The sequence below is a fragment of the Primulina eburnea genome, chromosome 4 (genome assembly GCF_022965805.1).
Source record: "Primulina eburnea isolate SZY01 chromosome 4, ASM2296580v1, whole genome shotgun sequence".
Taxonomy (NCBI): domain Eukaryota; kingdom Viridiplantae; phylum Streptophyta; class Magnoliopsida; order Lamiales; family Gesneriaceae; genus Primulina; species Primulina eburnea.
This window is the reverse complement of record NC_133104.1, coordinates 40,039,994-40,056,330: the sequence shown is the minus strand read 5'-3', so window position 1 is coordinate 40,056,330 and position 16,337 is coordinate 40,039,994. Positions and strand designations below refer to the sequence as shown.

The window sequence follows — 16,337 nt, the reverse complement described above, 5'->3', positions numbered from 1 at the left end:
AATGCTTTGATCTACACATTTTCCTCCACAAACCCAATGCAAGCTCCCACCTGATGATTTAGAGTTCCACCAGAATTTAGAGCAACATTGTTCCAACTCATTACACAACGAAATAAACAAGACATTGCATACGATGGAATATCCTGTAATACCGATTCGATGAGAGTTTCTTTACCACATGCAGAAAATAATTTAGAAGCCCATCCATTGATTTTTTTTAGCAATCTTTCTCGTAACCCAGCAAATTGAATCCTTTTACTCCTCAAAGATAAGGTTGGTAGCCCGAATATAGCTCGTCCCTTTATACCACTTCGATGGACAAATTCTTTGGATTGCATTGATAGTATTGGATGAAGCACTTGGGCTGAATGTGAGTGCTGATTTTTCATAATTCTCCAGTTGGCCAGACGCTTTTTTGTAGATTTGCAAACATTTTCTAATATGAAAGCACTATGTATCCATAGCACGAGAAAATATAAGACTGTCATCTGCAAAGAATAAATATGAAATAGAAAGGCGTTGAGATGCAACCTTTACTCCCTGAAACCATTTATCATGCTCTGCTTGAGATAGAATAGTCGAGAGCCCTTGAACACATATAGTAAACAAACACGGCGATAAAGGATCCCCATGACGTAAACCACGCTGAGGGATAATCTTACCATAAATAGCATGATTAATTCGAATCGATTAAGCCACTGATGAGGTACATCTGATAATTAGCTCCACCTTTAAAAAATTATCATCACCTGCAAGTAAACTTAACGAAATACGAAAAACTTGAAAATAGTGCAACTATAAATATGTATATAGCTGGGGTGAGTAGGTTTTATAAAGCTTAAGGCAAGTGTATGAATTATAGGGTGGTTGTAAATTGGATGGATTTGCACATTGATTAATCATGTTTTTTTTTATACAAACAAAGTTGGTAATGTAAAATTAAGAAATCATCACAAAATACAAATTAAGTTGATATACTACAAGGACTCGAAAATTTCAAATAAAGGCTAAATTAAACTATAGATATCGAGATATCAGATAAAAAATCATCAGAAAATATCGTGCATGAAAAGTTACTTATAGAATTGAAACAATTAGTGAAGTAGCAGCGTGAGTTGCGAGATCTGGAGCTCAGCAACACCAAACAAAATTAACGGCGAGCCGATAATTTTGAAAAATGACATTTCCTCAATATGTATATAAAAAACGGCCTATGTTTGTTAAAATAGCATAACACAGCTGAGTTGCATTATTACATATTTACAGCAAATGGAGGATATTTTAAACAAACTATAGAAATAAGCTAAACCGGTAGAGACAAAGGCAACAAAACATGATTTAGGTCACATCAGGGTTGTTGGAAGATACGAAAGCCCGATCAGAAAAATGAATTGGTTTTTCGACAAGAAATTGAGCCAAAGGTATCGGACTTTGCACGCACCCCTCGACGAGGCAACAGTTTTTCTTATGCTCTGCCTCAAATCTTTACAGATTTTAAGAAGAATCAATATATATGTATTTTGAAAAGGAAGCAAAAACATGAAAGGAATGTTTCTTTTTTCCTTTATATTCTTTTCTTTTTTCATGGTCTAATTTGTTCAAGCAGTATCTTATTATCTATAGAAAAATAAATGTAAAAGTGTTTATTTTGACGATCAAACTAGATTTGATAAAAACAAGTGATTGTTTACGAGTTAATTTTTTTTTTTTTTTTGTAATAAAGAAATGAAACAAGCGTCTAATGGGAGAACTAGGGGGAAAAAATTCTTATTAAAATGGCTAAACATTAAAAATCAGTAGTAGATAATATTTCTGTTATATTATTTTCAAGTTAAATTAAATACAAAATAACATATTTAACAATCAAATTGTAACATTTTTATTAATAAAGAATGGATTTAAATTGTAATGGAATTAAAGAAATATATTAAGTTTGGGAAAAAAATAATTTAAGAAATATTTGCCATAATATAGTTTATTATAAACTATGACAGAAGAAAAATGATGTGAAATAAATGACACAAGTGAAAAAAGGATGGAATTTTGGTGCAGAAATAACTGTTCTTATCATATGGCACACTTCAAACAGGTGCAAGTGTGCAACTCCTAAGACTAGTCTCACGCATTACAAATCAAAGTAAAAACAGCGTCTAAGAGTAACGTCGTCGCCTTCCACGACTATGCCCCGATCCCTTACTCTTAAAGGGAGAAAAGCGATCACTTATTACTCTCATCTTGGATCGATTCTTGTATTCTAGCGATTTAATAGCTCCGCGCATGATCCTTACGTCTTCACATATCTCTTGTCTTGAAAGGGAAGCTAATCCAGGCAGAATCTCCTTTCGAAAATCTTTCATTCTCCTGCCTCTTTTCAACTTTGTTCCATAATCCTTTTCATTTGAGAAGTTCACTTCAGATGGAGTAGATGTCACACTATACGCGTCTAAGCTGATCTCCGGTTGCTTCAGCACCATTGACTCGTATGACTCAGATGAACATTGTGGCACGTCCCTTACAACATTTGAGATTTCTCTTCTTCGAATGGAAGTAGGAACATATTCTTGATCCTTGGCTGAACAAGCAGACGAGAGATATAAAAGTGAGACAGCTCCATTTTTTACCGAATTATCAACTTCTGGCAACTCGTTATTCTTTTGATTGGAGGCCTGAAATTTCCTTTTGGGTTTAGCTGAAGGGATAGTACTCTGCTGACATAATTTCTTGGCAGGAATAGAGGACTCGTGATCATGGAATGTGGTAGATGATCTATCCATAGGAACACCACATTGCCCCTTCTTTATGTTGCTAGATATGTCCTCCGGTGTCATATCAGACTTGCTTGAGATGGGAAACTTATTGCTCCCTGCGCCTTCAGCTAATCCTTGACTCGATTCACGGCGTTTCTCTGCATTCACTTCATGCATAGATATCTTCTGACAGCTTCTTTGGGGTAACTTTAGCTTGAATGCTGTATTGTCACTGCAGCTGCCGGGTTTTTTAGATGTGGATGGTGGTCCACAAATTGAGGAAAGTTCAACACGATTAACTTTACTGGTATCTTTGCTTGGAGACGTTGCCAATGTTGAATCCATCATCTCTTGCTGATCTGAATTAGAAGAATCATTCGAGCATTTTATCTCTTGTTCGTTTCTGTTGAGGCTCGAAAAGGTACACTTTGACGTATAGGATAGCAAGGGATCAATTGAGTTGAAAGGCAACTCTTCCGGAAGAGCCCTGTTAAGGTCCAATTCAACCACTTCATGAGAAGTAAATACCTTTCTCCTCGTTGACTTAACTTTGCATGTGAGATCGTCATGGCATTGTTCAACCCCTGCAGAAGTAGAACACAAATTAAAATCGAACTAAATAAAATTATCACGATGTTCTATCCTCGATTGAGGAGCCGCAGAAAATCTTGGAGTAAAGGACACACCTTGGATTGCCGGTTTCTTATCCTGAAAATTTGTTCTGAAATCTGCCAGCGGATTGATTCTTGCATTCCAGTAAAAACCATCATTTTTCCTACTGGATTCAAGGTTGAGCTTATAATCAGAGAAAGTAGAATATTCTGGCGATGTAATGGTAACTAAATTGCCCTCAGATGTTTCAATAGAATTCTTTGGAATCGTGTAGTGTTGGGAAGGTGAACAAATAATCTGATCCTCCCGAGATTTTTCAGCAAAACATGCTTTCCAAGTTTCTGTATTCATACTCAGAGAGAGCTCAAGTTCTGCTGTGGGAGATACTCCAATATTATCGAATTCACACTTCATTTGAACAAATGCTCCAGTAGCAACACGCCCACACTTCTCATATAGAATGTCTCCACTGAGATTAGTGTTGAAACTGAAAGGACGTTCCAGATCAGGTCTTTGCTCGGGTTTCAAGCACGTGCTGGCATGGTCTGGCAAAAAAATGTCCTTCATATGTCTTGGCATGCAAATCTGAGGAACATGTCCGTATTCGAAATAAGTATTGTGACAACTTAGACATACATACGAATATATATATATATATATATATATATATATATATATATATATATATATATATATGTTAATTGTATAATTTCTTTTCCATGCCAAAATTTTGAGTTACAAAAGGACTAACAAAAGAATTTGAGCATTCTTCACGGAGATGAAACTGACTGCTGACTCTTTGGTCCATTTCTTGCATGTGTATCTTTTGAACTTGATATAGCCGATGGAGCTCAGTAACCTAAAAATCATGAATAAATCAAGAAATTCAGTGAAGCAAAAATTTCAAGATTTCTCAAACGTGAACAAGATGTGTGACATTTCGATCTAAACAATATTGTTAGAGCCAATTAAACTACCTGCTTCCTAAATATGTTATCCTGCCCGACCATAGTTTGAGCTAGAACATTTTGCGATGATTTGTCAAATCCTTGCAGCAAATTCAGTTCAAAATCACCTTCTCTTATCAACATCCTCACCTTGGATCCTCCAGGCTTTCAAGAAGGAAATTTATGAGAATCTTCTAATATGTAATATAAACTTGTGGTCATAGCTTCTCATACCAACATAAAATACAATGGCAGAACCAGCAAAAGGATGACAGCAAATATAGCACATATTATTATCATTTTATGCAATTAACGATCAAAATTCTTGGGAAAAACATGAGAAATTAAATTGTTGAAGTCATTCTATAAAACAGAACAGAATGCATTTTTATGTCATCTACATGCCTATTCTGAGAACAGGACTAGATGAGTGCGAAGGAAAAGAAATTGTCGATGGCTAATTTATTTAACAGTTTACCAAATAAAAAAACACCACCAAGGCAGCCCGGATATTCAAAGTGCAATGGCTGATTTTACAATATAACTCAAATATTGAACCTTGCAAAACGCATACAAAACTGATCAAGACTGGAAAGATAACAATGGCTCAGGATTTTGAAAACGGAAACCGAGGATTGACAAGGGAGGACTTGGAGTTTTAGAAAATTCGTAGATAAATTATTTTTTTTTTCATATTGAACGGGTAACAGACTAGCTCCTGTTAAGTCCCCCTTTCCAAAAGACTTCACCTTCAGCCCCCATCAGTTCACAATATGTGATTCGTTATTCAATCCACCAAACAAGATTAATTAACTCGAAATTAACGACTGTTTTTTTTTTCCTTTTCATTTTTATTCTACAAAACTTTCTTGCATTTCAAACTATAGTTCAAGAAAATCATAGTAGTCTCCTTAGGTACAGGCAAAGAGATATCTCAGCTGGCCAAACAGTTCCAAGTTGGTACCGAACATAAAACAAAACAAAAAAAGGGATAAAAAGCAAAATAAAATAAAGGTTGACAAAGACCAAGACGATTTCCAGTTATTCACAATAATATATAACTAGGCAAGGCTTCCTTTATCCACTACTGCAAATATACAAATAAAGTCAACGCAGAAAAACGAAAGGAACATGCAATTTGCTGTAAGACCCTGTTTGGTTGGATATCAAATACTCCGATCAAAAATAACATTTCGACAAATTCTTGATTTTGCTTCCTGGGTGTGTCAAAGATCAAAGCAATATGCACAACACCGGAAACAGAAGATGAAAACAAGAGCCAAATCACTCAAAACTTGTTAATAAATTTTCCCATCTTCTAAAATTCTGAAGAACCATCTAATTTTATCCCAATAGAATGTGAAACCATGGAAAGATATTTCCGCCGTTTCCCGGATTTTACCAAGTTATATACAGGCAGTGTTCTACAATATATATATAGATAAAGAAAAAGAAAGAGATTGGACTTACAGAAGAGAAGAGGAGATCGAGAAACAGGGAGCGCTAAAAACAACACAAGGCGGAGACTTTAGCCATTGAGAGTGTAAAGCGCACCAAACAAACCATATTAAGAGATTCTACATCATAGAAATAAATGCTCTACGCAAACACGCACGCGTCCTTCACGCATGGGGAAGAGAAAATAGGTTCAATTTTTTTTTTAGAAAGAAATGAAAGATCGTGGGATGGATTCACAAAACCAGCGATAGGGGAGGATGGGAAGAAAAATTCCTTCTTTATGGGCTCTGTGAAGTGATTTTATGTGATTGCGATCTACGCATATTTCATATCATTTTGTGCTCCTGGGATTCTCTCTCTCTGTGTTTCGGGTTGGTGTCTTTATATATATATATATATATATATATATATATATATATATATATATATATATATAGGGAGCTTGCACTTTATTGGATTTGCTGGAGTGACCACTCTTGGATTTGCTGCGACAGTTACTACTGAAAAAAGGACAAAAGCGTGAATTCATTTCATACAATAAATTATTAAAAATAAGTAAACAATGAGATATATCAATTCTATTCATTTTTATAAACTTTATAATAAAAAATAATTATACTTTATAGATGTTTCAAATAAAATAGATATTTTACAAAATTGATTTATTAGACCGTCTCAAAGATTTTTGTGAATTATTATATCATTAATTGAATAATGAGTAGATCACATCTGAAACGATTTGAACATTTCTGTCTATCTATTAATAAGTAAATTGTGTCAATATCTCTGTAAAAAAATTTGTTAAGCTAACACCCTTATGAAAAAATTTGAACATTTTAGTCTATCAGTTATATTTTTTGAGCATGCAGACCTCTGTCTCTATTAAAAAATTATGTCAAATATCCATCAACTTTTTTTTTTTTGTATTTGATTCTTTCTTTGGCATTCAATATAGGATTTTTGTTGTTGTAATTAAATCTAAACAATTGTGGTAAGCTTTAATTTGTGGTAGAAAAAAAGAAATTTGTGAATTAATTGGCTAAGATGTTGAACTATTTCAAATTTTCGTTGAGTTAATACCATTATAAATAAGGGTATTGGTTTAATATCTTAGCCAATTAAATACAAAAAAATTCATCTTCTATTACAAATAAGAGTTTCTCACAATTGTTTCGATTTAATTGCATCAATTAATCTTATATTGAATGCGAAAAAAGAATTTAAAAAGTTGTAAGGCATTGATAGGTATTTGACGTAATTTTATTATAGAGACATTGTCTGTATGAAAAAAAACATATGGACTAAAATATTCAAATCCGTTACAAAGTATGTATTAGCTCAAAAAGAATTTTCACATGAGTATTAGCACAATTTACATATTAATAGAGAAACTAAAATGCTCAAATCCATTGCACATTGTATATTAGTTTAACTTTCATGCAATTATCTCCAGGTGAGAAAATATTTATTTACGTAAGATGAGTTGACTGAATCTATATTTGGAGTGAAAAAAATGAATTTGATATAGTAAATCATAACATTTTTCATGGATCAAAATGAATAAAAGATCATTATCTCAAAATTAACCCGTCAAAAGGTAAAAGCTTTTTTCGTTGAATAATTAACTAATCATTTGTGATATCATGTTTTGAAATATTGTATTTTGAAGCTAATATAAAACGAAGTTCAATATTAAGGACATTTACACACAAATAAATACAATTGCAATTGAAAAAGGTTATTTGGATAGGAAGTGAATTTCGGATGTGTACCAATCTATATTTCTCTACATAATAAATGATTTTCCTATATGTTAATTGAGTTAAAAAGCAGAAAAATCGACTGGACGTTTTGTGTATGTGTGGGTTAGTTTAGATAATGAATTTACATTTCATTACTTGAAATTAATAATTCCGAATTATTCTGAAAGTTTATTCTAATAAAATTATAATAAAATTAAACAAAATACTCTATATCCTATGATTAATAATAAAAAAAAACGTTTTTTTTTCCTTACTTGGTAGCCCAGGTGAGGTGCTTGGTCAAATAAAACTTTCGAAAAATTTAAAACAATCGAATAAAATTTTATAAACTCAAAGTTTATTGAAAGAAAAGGAAGGAACTAACAGAATTTAGTATATTTGATTAATTTATCTGGATTGAATAATATTCAAAACCCAACTCAATTGTTTTTATTTTGTAACAATTTTGGATACGTTAGTCCTTTTCCATTCAAATAAACGAAAATTTTGACAATATAAATCCACACGCACTAAGCCTCTCCAACCAAAATTCTATTTTAAAGCAATTTTATTTTAAAATAGTACAATTTATGTAACAAATATAATATTCATCTTTAACCCATCTACTTTCAAATCTTACTCTAAAAAATAATACTCTCGAAATATTCTTCTTTATTTGATTTATTAACTTTATTTTATTTTTTTAACCGAATGTGGACATTCTTCAACCCATCTATTTGATTTATTTTAATTTTTATGTTTAAATATCTAATTATTAAAATAATATAATAATATTATTTTGCAAAATAGTACAGCTCTGTTGAACAAGAAACCTGCGTCAAAATGACGTACCCCAAGGAGCTTTGAGAGAGGAAGGCAAAATGGATCTTATACTTTGCTTGTTTCACAATCCAAATAATGATTAAAAGCAAAACAAAACAAATATATTATTGAAAAGTAAGAGAGTATTCGAAGGTGTGTTAAGTTTCATTTTTTTAAATGGGCTTTTCTGATTATTTATTATATATTTGTCGAATATTTGGTTAGAGAAGTTAATTGACCAAAAAGCATATTGTTTGATTATTCAAATTATTTTAAAAAAAGCACTTTTATCTGGAAATTTTTTTAGTTTTATTTAAAAATAAAAACAACTTTTAACATTTATATTAACGTGAAAATGTCTTCTATTTATTTATTTAAAAACGCTTTGAATGGACTTTAAGTGGAGAGGCGGCCGCAACGCCTGCCTAGGTTTACTTATATTGAATAAACTGCATTAATTAGGTTTTAGCTGGTATTTAACCTCTTTAATTATCATTATACAATAAGAGTATGTCTCATGTGAGACCGTCTCACGGATCTTAATCTGTGAGACGGGTCAACTCTATGGATATTCACAATAAAAAGTAATACTTTTAGCATAAAAAGTAATACTTTTTTATGGATGACCCGAATAAGAGATTCGTCTCACAAATAGGACCCGTGAGACCGTCTCACACAAGTTTTTGCCATACAATAATATGAAAATTTAAAAAATTTGGAAAGCAAAAAGCTGATTGCACCAGCCGGGAATCGAACCCGGGTCTGTACCGTGGCAGGGTACTATTCTACCACTAGACCACTGGTGCTTGTTGGGGATTGGATGAATAGGTTTTCGTATTTCAAATATAACGTGTTTAATTAGGGGTGCACAACAAACCGTCTGGTCCGGTTTTACTCTACAACGGTTCGGTTTCTCGGTTTTCAGTTTTGAATATCCCTAGTACAAAATCAAACCATTTTATTACGGTTTGGTTCGATTTTTTTGTAATACAATTCGATTTATACAGCCGATTATATACTGTTAGCTAAAATTTGTTAAGAAATAAAAATATACGTCACTTTATGCCATTAAATCTAAATCACAGTATTTTTCAAAGATTTAATTTGTGGGATTTCAGCTTTTATATGTGTGTGTATAAATTGTGTTGTGTACAAAATTTTATACGAATATAATAACAATATATAACTAATTAACCATGTAAACACGGAAAATGCATGAATCCAACGGAATATTCAGTAATAAGAATGATAACAATGTGTCAACCAGCTCGAATGGAACACCAATGATCTTACGAAAAAATTAAAGAAATATATACAAAAAAGAAAAAAAAAACGTCGACTGGTGAGTGATGAAAAAGAAGAGAAAACAATCGGATTGAAAATTGAGGGTTAATGTTACTAAGTTCCTAAATCTTAATAGGTCAATTATATATATAAAGTCTTATACTTGACAATAATATATCCTATTATACATAAAAACTCTATACTTAACAATAATATTGCTGATTCGATTATTTGGTTTTTTGGGGTATTAAAACTGAAAATCGAATTTCATAAATTTTAAAACTATAACCTTACCGAAAAATGATAAAACCGAACCATTTAAACCGAATTATTCGGTTAGATCGGTTTTTGCGGTTAAAATATGCTGCTTAAAAAAAATATCTTCAGAAATTAATTGTCTATTCACTTATCCTGACTCAATATCAGGCCAGTTGGGTTTCTTTACTGCAAATCATCTTATCGCTTGTTCGATTCCATATAAGCTAATTAATTGTGTATTCTCCATTTCTTCTCCTTTTAATTTGCTTCCTTTAAGGTCTTGATGTGTTGTTGTATAAGAGGGAGTGAAACAATGAATTTTTTCTGTGGGTAAAAAAAGTGTACAATGCCAAATCAACTTAAAACTGTTCAAAGACATCCTATCAAATTTTATTCATTAACAGCTATTTAAATTAAGCAATCTCATATTTGCAAAATACCTAAAATTTGAGTGATATTGTGGCAAACAAATGTCTTGAACTTTAGGTGTTTTTCGCTAGATTAATCATCTAACCATGTTTGAATTTGTTATGGTTTGAAATCTATTGAGAAATATTGTTGTCAATATCTAACATATATTTTGGTTATGTTTTCTTATATTGAAAAAATCGTTTACGAAATAAAAATCAAAAGTTTTTACTATTTTCTGACGCAGTTTCTAAGCTAAAAAATAGCCAAAATATCATCATACATCCTCTCTTGACAATATAATTTAATACAAAAAGAAGAAAAACAATCTACAATTACATGGAAATAAAAAAAAAAAGTCATTGATCCGCAAATTCTTCAATTCTTGATTTGATCCTCTGCAAAGTCCCCTCGACTGCAATGTCAAACGCATCTTTCTTACTTCTCAACCCCAACGAACTCCCATGTTTTATATACATTAGTCTGGGAATCATTTCGACTAATTTTTCCCTCATTCTCCTAACTTCACTTCTTGGTATACTAATCAATACATCAGTAATTTTCAAGCCTTTAAACACAACATCTTCCTTTGATATAAACACAGAGAATTCATTGTACTCCTCCTCTGCTAAGTGCCACCCGTACTGCTTTTTCGCGGACAAATCCTCGAAAAAAACCGGTATACAACCGGCGAGAATGCCATCAAAAGTCGAACGCCTAGTCGGCGTATCCCCCGGAGGCTGCAGGCAGAAAATAGCCTGCAGCATTGGCTTCATCACCATTATAGGATCATGTTCACATACCCCATTTGAACAGTCCACAAATTCGCAGAACTTACCGTATGATCCAGTGCCATTAGCATTCATATTAGTGCTATTATCACATTCAAGCCTAATGCTTCTTCTGATATTGGGATTGGCGGAAATCCCACCTCCAGCAGCGAATAACATCAACGTGTTTCTCCTAGATTTCCGCACCCTATTGATCCACGACTCTAGATAAGCTAAATTTGGAGGGTGAAACGAGGTCGGGTATGGGATTGCTTTTTCTTGCCACGGGTAAGCCCTCGATTCAAGTGTCAACGCCGTGACATTGAAAAATTCAGGCAATTCAAGAAATGAGGTCCCGAAAATGGGCGGATCGTTTGATAATGGCTGGCTGAAATCCCACGCTGGGCGTGCCATGACCAAGAAATGATCGTGGCCCTGATTCTTTCTCCATACCGAAGGGTTGTCTACATGTACTAAATAATGAAATAAATCCAAGCCATGGTTGAAGCTGGAATTGACTTCAGGGCCGAAAAGGTATTTCAAGCTATCGATCCCAGCATAATAAGGGATGTAAACTGCGTTTGCGAGATTCGGATCAGAGGTCAAACAAGGGTATTCAAGCATACGGCGGTGGAAGACGAGTTCAAGCATAAAAGGGTCGGTTCTGTACCAGCTGTGGGATTTGTTGTGCGTCTTCTGGCCGAGACCATGGTTGGAGAGATAAGGGCAGAAATCGTCGAACAGAGGATATTGGGAGCAGTTGGCGAGGAGGTGGAGGTTGAATTGGGGAGGGAGGTGGCGGATGTGGATCCATTTGTTTGTGCAGTCAGATTCGGGATCGGGGTCTTGGGATTTGGCGGCGGCGGCAAGGAGGAGGAAGATGGTGGTGGTGAGTACCAGGAAGAGAGACGGCGGGGGCTGAGGAGGTGGTGGTCGTGGCATGGTGGTTATTTATGGTTGGTGGAGACGATTTGTTGGATTAATGAAATTGAATTCTACGTGGTCCCATTTTTACCGCGGATAGATCTGTCGGAGATTATTGTAACTTTGTAAGTGGTCTCATCACCGAATCTAACGGCTATAATTACACTCTTCAGATTATTTATTATTACTACGTAAATAAAAGCAAAGTTTTTTCATATTTAATTTTTTTCACAAAAAAATAATACGAAAAATTATTTATTAATATTAATGTATTCATTTATATTAATTATTTTAAAAACAAATAAAAAATAAATACATATTCTTTTAATTTTTTTAATATTCAAATATGAATTTAATGTTATTTGAAATCAGTTGAGCTTGAAAGCTTGAATATTTAACCTTATTTGATAAATCCAGATAACCTTGATGATTTATAAATTCATTTATTTATAGATTTAGATCCAATTGGCAGGAAAATCAAATATTATTTCTCACTGTTCTTTTGAGATTGGATTCAACGATAAGTAAAATCAAATAATGTTATTTGAAATCAGTTGAGTTATTTCTCGCTGTCCTTTCTAACAAATCATACTATGTAGATAGTGCTCGCGGATTTTTTTTTTTGACAATTCATAAACTGTTTGTACGGAAGACTTTATCAATTAATTCAGCTTTAGAACCCTGAGTAGTATAAGTGATTTTTCAGATAATGTCTTTCCAGTTTAGCTCAACTATCTTTTAGTCTAGTTGGTTTTCAACTGTAAGCTCGGTAGACTTAGATATCAGTTAAACTTCAAACGATCTATCTTACAAAACTTTCAGTATAGCACATGTCTAATTCAATTTAGTTCAGTTTAGCTCATTTTCAGTTTAGCTCAATTTGATAAATTAATAAAACTTAATTATATTGATCCAATAGTGAATAACATCACCTTATAGTTCTAAAAATCATCTTATAGTTCTGCTTGCTCTGATTGAATGATGTTATTGAGATGATGTTAAATTCTGATTTTTTAAATTTAATAATTTTTTATTTTTAAAAATAATTAAAAAATACAATTATAGATAAATAAAGTTTAAAACATAAGTAAAAATTACACATAATTAAAAAAACTAAAATACACTTAATTAAAAATTATACATGATTAAAAATATAGTCCGTCGAGATTTATAAACTCAAAATATAGTTTGTCGAGATTTATAAAAATTACGGTCTCGATCCCTCTCGCGATATTAACACGGTCAGAAAAACATCAGGTTGAGATTTTTTCATGACATAAATAAGACGAGATTGGGGATAAGTCATGATTTTGGAAAATTTTGCCACCCTAGTCCCGACCACTAATAATTATTCTTTAAATTTTTAATTCTTTTTAAAACAACAAGATAAATCTTGAAGTTGGATCAAACTAAAAAAACAAATTTTTTTTAAAAAATTGGGCACTTCACTGCCTGAAGAGTCTCTGCGAAAGGCCATCTACTTCCTCCCATGCGGAAATAAGGTCCTCACACCTTGGAATACCATGAATTCCATGGAGATGAAGCCGCACGATGACATGCTCATATTAAACTGTGACAAATAAAATAAGACAAAAACTTGTGTGAGATGGTCTCACAAATCGTACTTGTGAGACAGATCTCTTATTTAGGTCACTCATAGAAAAATTATTACTTTTTATGCTAAAAGTATGACTTTTTATTGTGAATATGAGTAGAGTTGACACGTCTCACAGATTGGGATCCGTGAGACTATCTCACATGAAACCTACTCTTAACATATACGTTTTTTTATTTACTTTTCACCGAAATGCATGTTTACAAGATATTGGGTGCGTCAGCTAAATATGTTGTTATGTCAACAACTTTTAATGAAACGTAATCATTTCTCTATGAGTGAGTCTCATGTGAGATCGTCTTACGGATCTTAATCTGTGAGACGGGTAAACCCTACCCATATTCACAATAAAAAGTAATACTCTTAGCATAAAAAGTAATACTTTTTCATGGATGACCCAAATAAAAGATCCGTCTCACAAATATGACTCGTGAGATCGTCTCACATAAATTTTTGTCCTGAAGTCTCATTATTTTTTATATTACGTCACTCATATGATTAAAAAATGATTAAAATTACTTTTGTGTGATAAATAAATTATAACTAATAATTTATCTCTAATGCTTCTATTTGGATGAACCCCATAAAACAGGATTATTCCATCCTACTCTTGTAGGCAGTGTCTGCATGGGTACATCTAAGGATCAGAATTTTTTTTGATCTAATTTTTTTTAATTTTTTTTCCTAAAGTTGAATCCTGACCTTTTATATGGGGTGTGGGCACTGCCCCCACACCCAAATCGAACCTTCCCATAAAACGTCTATCGCCACCCCTCCCTCTTCTTTCCTTCTCACGCCCAAAAATACAGAATCCATTTCTACCTCTTTCCCAAAGATGTTGAAATCAGCTCTCTTCAAAAGCAAGAAAACCGCCACTTCAAAACCCTTCAAGATTTTCTACGACGAGTGGTTCGCCACCCTCGCGGGCACACTCCTCCCCCAGCTTCGCCGTGCTCTCTCATCTGTTTCCACATCCCCAGCCCTTCTCACTGCCCAAGTCGACGACATGCACCACCACCTCCGCTCCTACTACGAAACTATGGACCTCGCCGCCGTTGAAGACGTGGCACAATGCCTTTACCCCGAGTGGCGCAACTCTCTCGAGAAACCATTCCTCTGGCTCGCCGACCTGCACCCTTACCTCTTCACGAATCTCCTCAGATCATTTCTTGACGATCAAGAATCCGGAGATGGCGACGTTCTTGATACAATTCAGGAGATTCGAGAATCTCGCGAGTTTCTTGACAAGCGGTGGCACGTAGCGGTGGCTTGGAGGAGCCCATCGAAGGCTTTGACGACAAGGGTCGATCAGATTGAATGTGGGTTAAGGCTCATGGTGCCCGCCCTTGCGGCTCGTGCGCGCCACGCACAGATGAAGCTGGTGAGGAGCGTGGGGGCGGAATGGAGGAGGATGGATGGAGTGAAGGTTGCGGTTGAAGAGGCATTGGCGGCGGAGATGGAGGAGCTTGTGGGGGTGGTTGTGGATGCCAACAGGCTGAGGAAGAGCGTTTTAGCCGATATATTGAGCGTAACAAGTGTATACCAGGCTGCTTTATTTCTTGAAGCACTTGCTGAATTCTTGGTTGGATTTAGAGATGACAAATTGCTCAAAGAATTTGACAAGTGCAAAATGGTCATAAATTGATTCAAGAAAATGGGCATTTTACGTACTTGAGAAATGGACATTATATTGACATCGGCATGCAGCTTAATTATAGTAGTGTTTCTTTCATGAGCTGTTAAAAATGATGTGATTTCTGTGCAAAATTTTAGATTCTTCGTCGTGTTAGCAGAAAATTTGAATTCGACATTTTCGGGTATATCAAACAAGTGAACAGAGTTTCCCATTTTGTATGTTGTGAGTGTCTGTTTTCCTTGATTTGTAACTACCAGTTTATGGTAAGTAGCTAAAGAGTCGTTTACAAAATCCTTTGGCTTATTTGGATTGGAAAGAATAACTTAATTTCGACAATTAGAAAGTTTGGGGCGAAGTTTTCGATTATTTTAACTATTCCATTTTTTTTATAAAATGTATGTATTTTTATTTTACCTTTGATTTTTTTTGAAATAATTAAATTATAAGTAAATTTATCTGGCTGTGGAGTTAATTAGAAGTGAAGATAAATGTAATAGTTTTCGGTTCCTTTTTATTCGTTTCCATTTTATTCATTGCGGTACTTATCTTATATTGAACTTAATATAAATTTTTTAAAAGGTATAATTTATACATTTCTTTATCTATACTATATTATTAAATGCGAGACACTTAGAGTGACTAGCATAGAATACACCAAAAATTCTAATTTCATAATTGCCCATCTTACGCTACTAAACCTCCTCAAGTCACTCTATATTTTATATAAAAAAAATCTAAATAAAACTTGCCCTTTAAATCGAACAATTTTTGTAAATTGAAAATAATTTTTATTAATAGTTTAATATTATTTGATCAAATTAAAAATAATAATAATACATGCAACTCGTATGAATCTTTTACTATTATATATAATATATCACAATCATATGTTAGTTCTTCGACGTGATCGGACATGTAAAAATATTTGAGCTATGAAATGTATTACATTTTTGAGTTGGTCTCTTGTGAGACGGTCTCACGAACTTTATCTATGAGATATGTCAATCTTATCGATATTCATAATAAAAAGCCATACTCTTAGCATAAAAAATAATACTTCTTCATGGATGACTCAAATAAGAGATCTGTCTCACAAAATATGACCCGTAAGACC

The 16,337-nt window shown here is 33.5% G+C and overlaps 3 protein-coding genes and 1 non-coding gene across 6 annotated transcripts; 1 reads left to right on the top strand and 3 right to left on the bottom strand.

Annotated features, from left to right (window-relative positions):
- Positions 1 to 2,055: 2,055 nt before the first annotated feature.
- On the bottom strand, positions 2,056 to 6,124 carry LOC140828876 (uncharacterized). 3 transcript variants are annotated; one of them, XM_073191745.1, is made up of 5 exons: positions 5,777 to 6,124; positions 4,337 to 4,500; positions 4,111 to 4,218; positions 3,434 to 3,944; positions 2,056 to 3,331 (listed from the first exon to the last, which is right to left on the bottom strand). In XM_073191745.1, exons 2-5 carry the CDS (start codon positions 4,448 to 4,450, stop codon positions 2,151 to 2,153), a joined length of 1,914 nt encoding a protein of 637 aa, XP_073047846.1. In that variant the 5' UTR covers positions 4,451 to 4,500; positions 5,777 to 6,124; the 3' UTR covers positions 2,056 to 2,150. The 3 variants fall into 3 exon arrangements, with proteins under 3 accessions (XP_073047846.1, XP_073047847.1, XP_073047845.1); XM_073191746.1 differs by having other exon boundaries at positions 4,337 to 4,497; XM_073191744.1 differs by having other exon boundaries at positions 4,337 to 4,471.
- A 2,939-nt stretch (positions 6,125 to 9,063) lies between these two features.
- On the bottom strand, positions 9,064 to 9,134 carry TRNAG-GCC (transfer RNA glycine (anticodon GCC)). Its single transcript has one exon. It is a non-coding gene; the product is annotated as a tRNA-Gly (tRNA).
- Positions 9,135 to 10,552: 1,418 nt separating this feature from the next.
- On the bottom strand, positions 10,553 to 12,040 carry LOC140828877 (probable xyloglucan galactosyltransferase GT19). The gene has a single exon (XM_073191747.1). It carries the CDS (start codon positions 11,988 to 11,990, stop codon positions 10,638 to 10,640), a length of 1,353 nt encoding a protein of 450 aa, XP_073047848.1. The 5' UTR covers positions 11,991 to 12,040; the 3' UTR covers positions 10,553 to 10,637.
- A 2,382-nt stretch (positions 12,041 to 14,422) lies between these two features.
- On the top strand, positions 14,423 to 15,232 carry LOC140830293 (protein INAPERTURATE POLLEN1-like). The gene has a single exon (XM_073193579.1). It carries the CDS (start codon positions 14,423 to 14,425, stop codon positions 15,230 to 15,232), a length of 810 nt encoding a protein of 269 aa, XP_073049680.1.
- The last annotated feature ends 1,105 nt before the right edge of the window (positions 15,233 to 16,337 follow it).

Bases quoted from the DNA above. Each gene is read 5' to 3' on its own strand.
- LOC140828876 (XM_073191745.1), bottom strand. From the start codon at position 4,450: ATGTTGATAAGAGAAGGTGATTTTGAACTGAATTTGCTGCAAGGATTT. The intron at 4,219-4,336 runs GTAGTTTAATTG...CATGATTTTTAG, and splicing joins ATAACATATTTAGGAAGCAG to GTTACTGAGCTCCATCGGCT. The intron at 3,945-4,110 runs GTTAGTCCTTTT...CATGTTCCTCAG, and splicing joins AAGAATGCTCAAATTCTTTT to ATTTGCATGCCAAGACATAT.
- LOC140828877 (XM_073191747.1), bottom strand. From the start codon at position 11,990: ATGCCACGACCACCACCTCCTCAGCCCCCGCCGTCTCTCTTCCTGGTA.
- LOC140830293 (XM_073193579.1), top strand. From the start codon at position 14,423: ATGTTGAAATCAGCTCTCTTCAAAAGCAAGAAAACCGCCACTTCAAAA.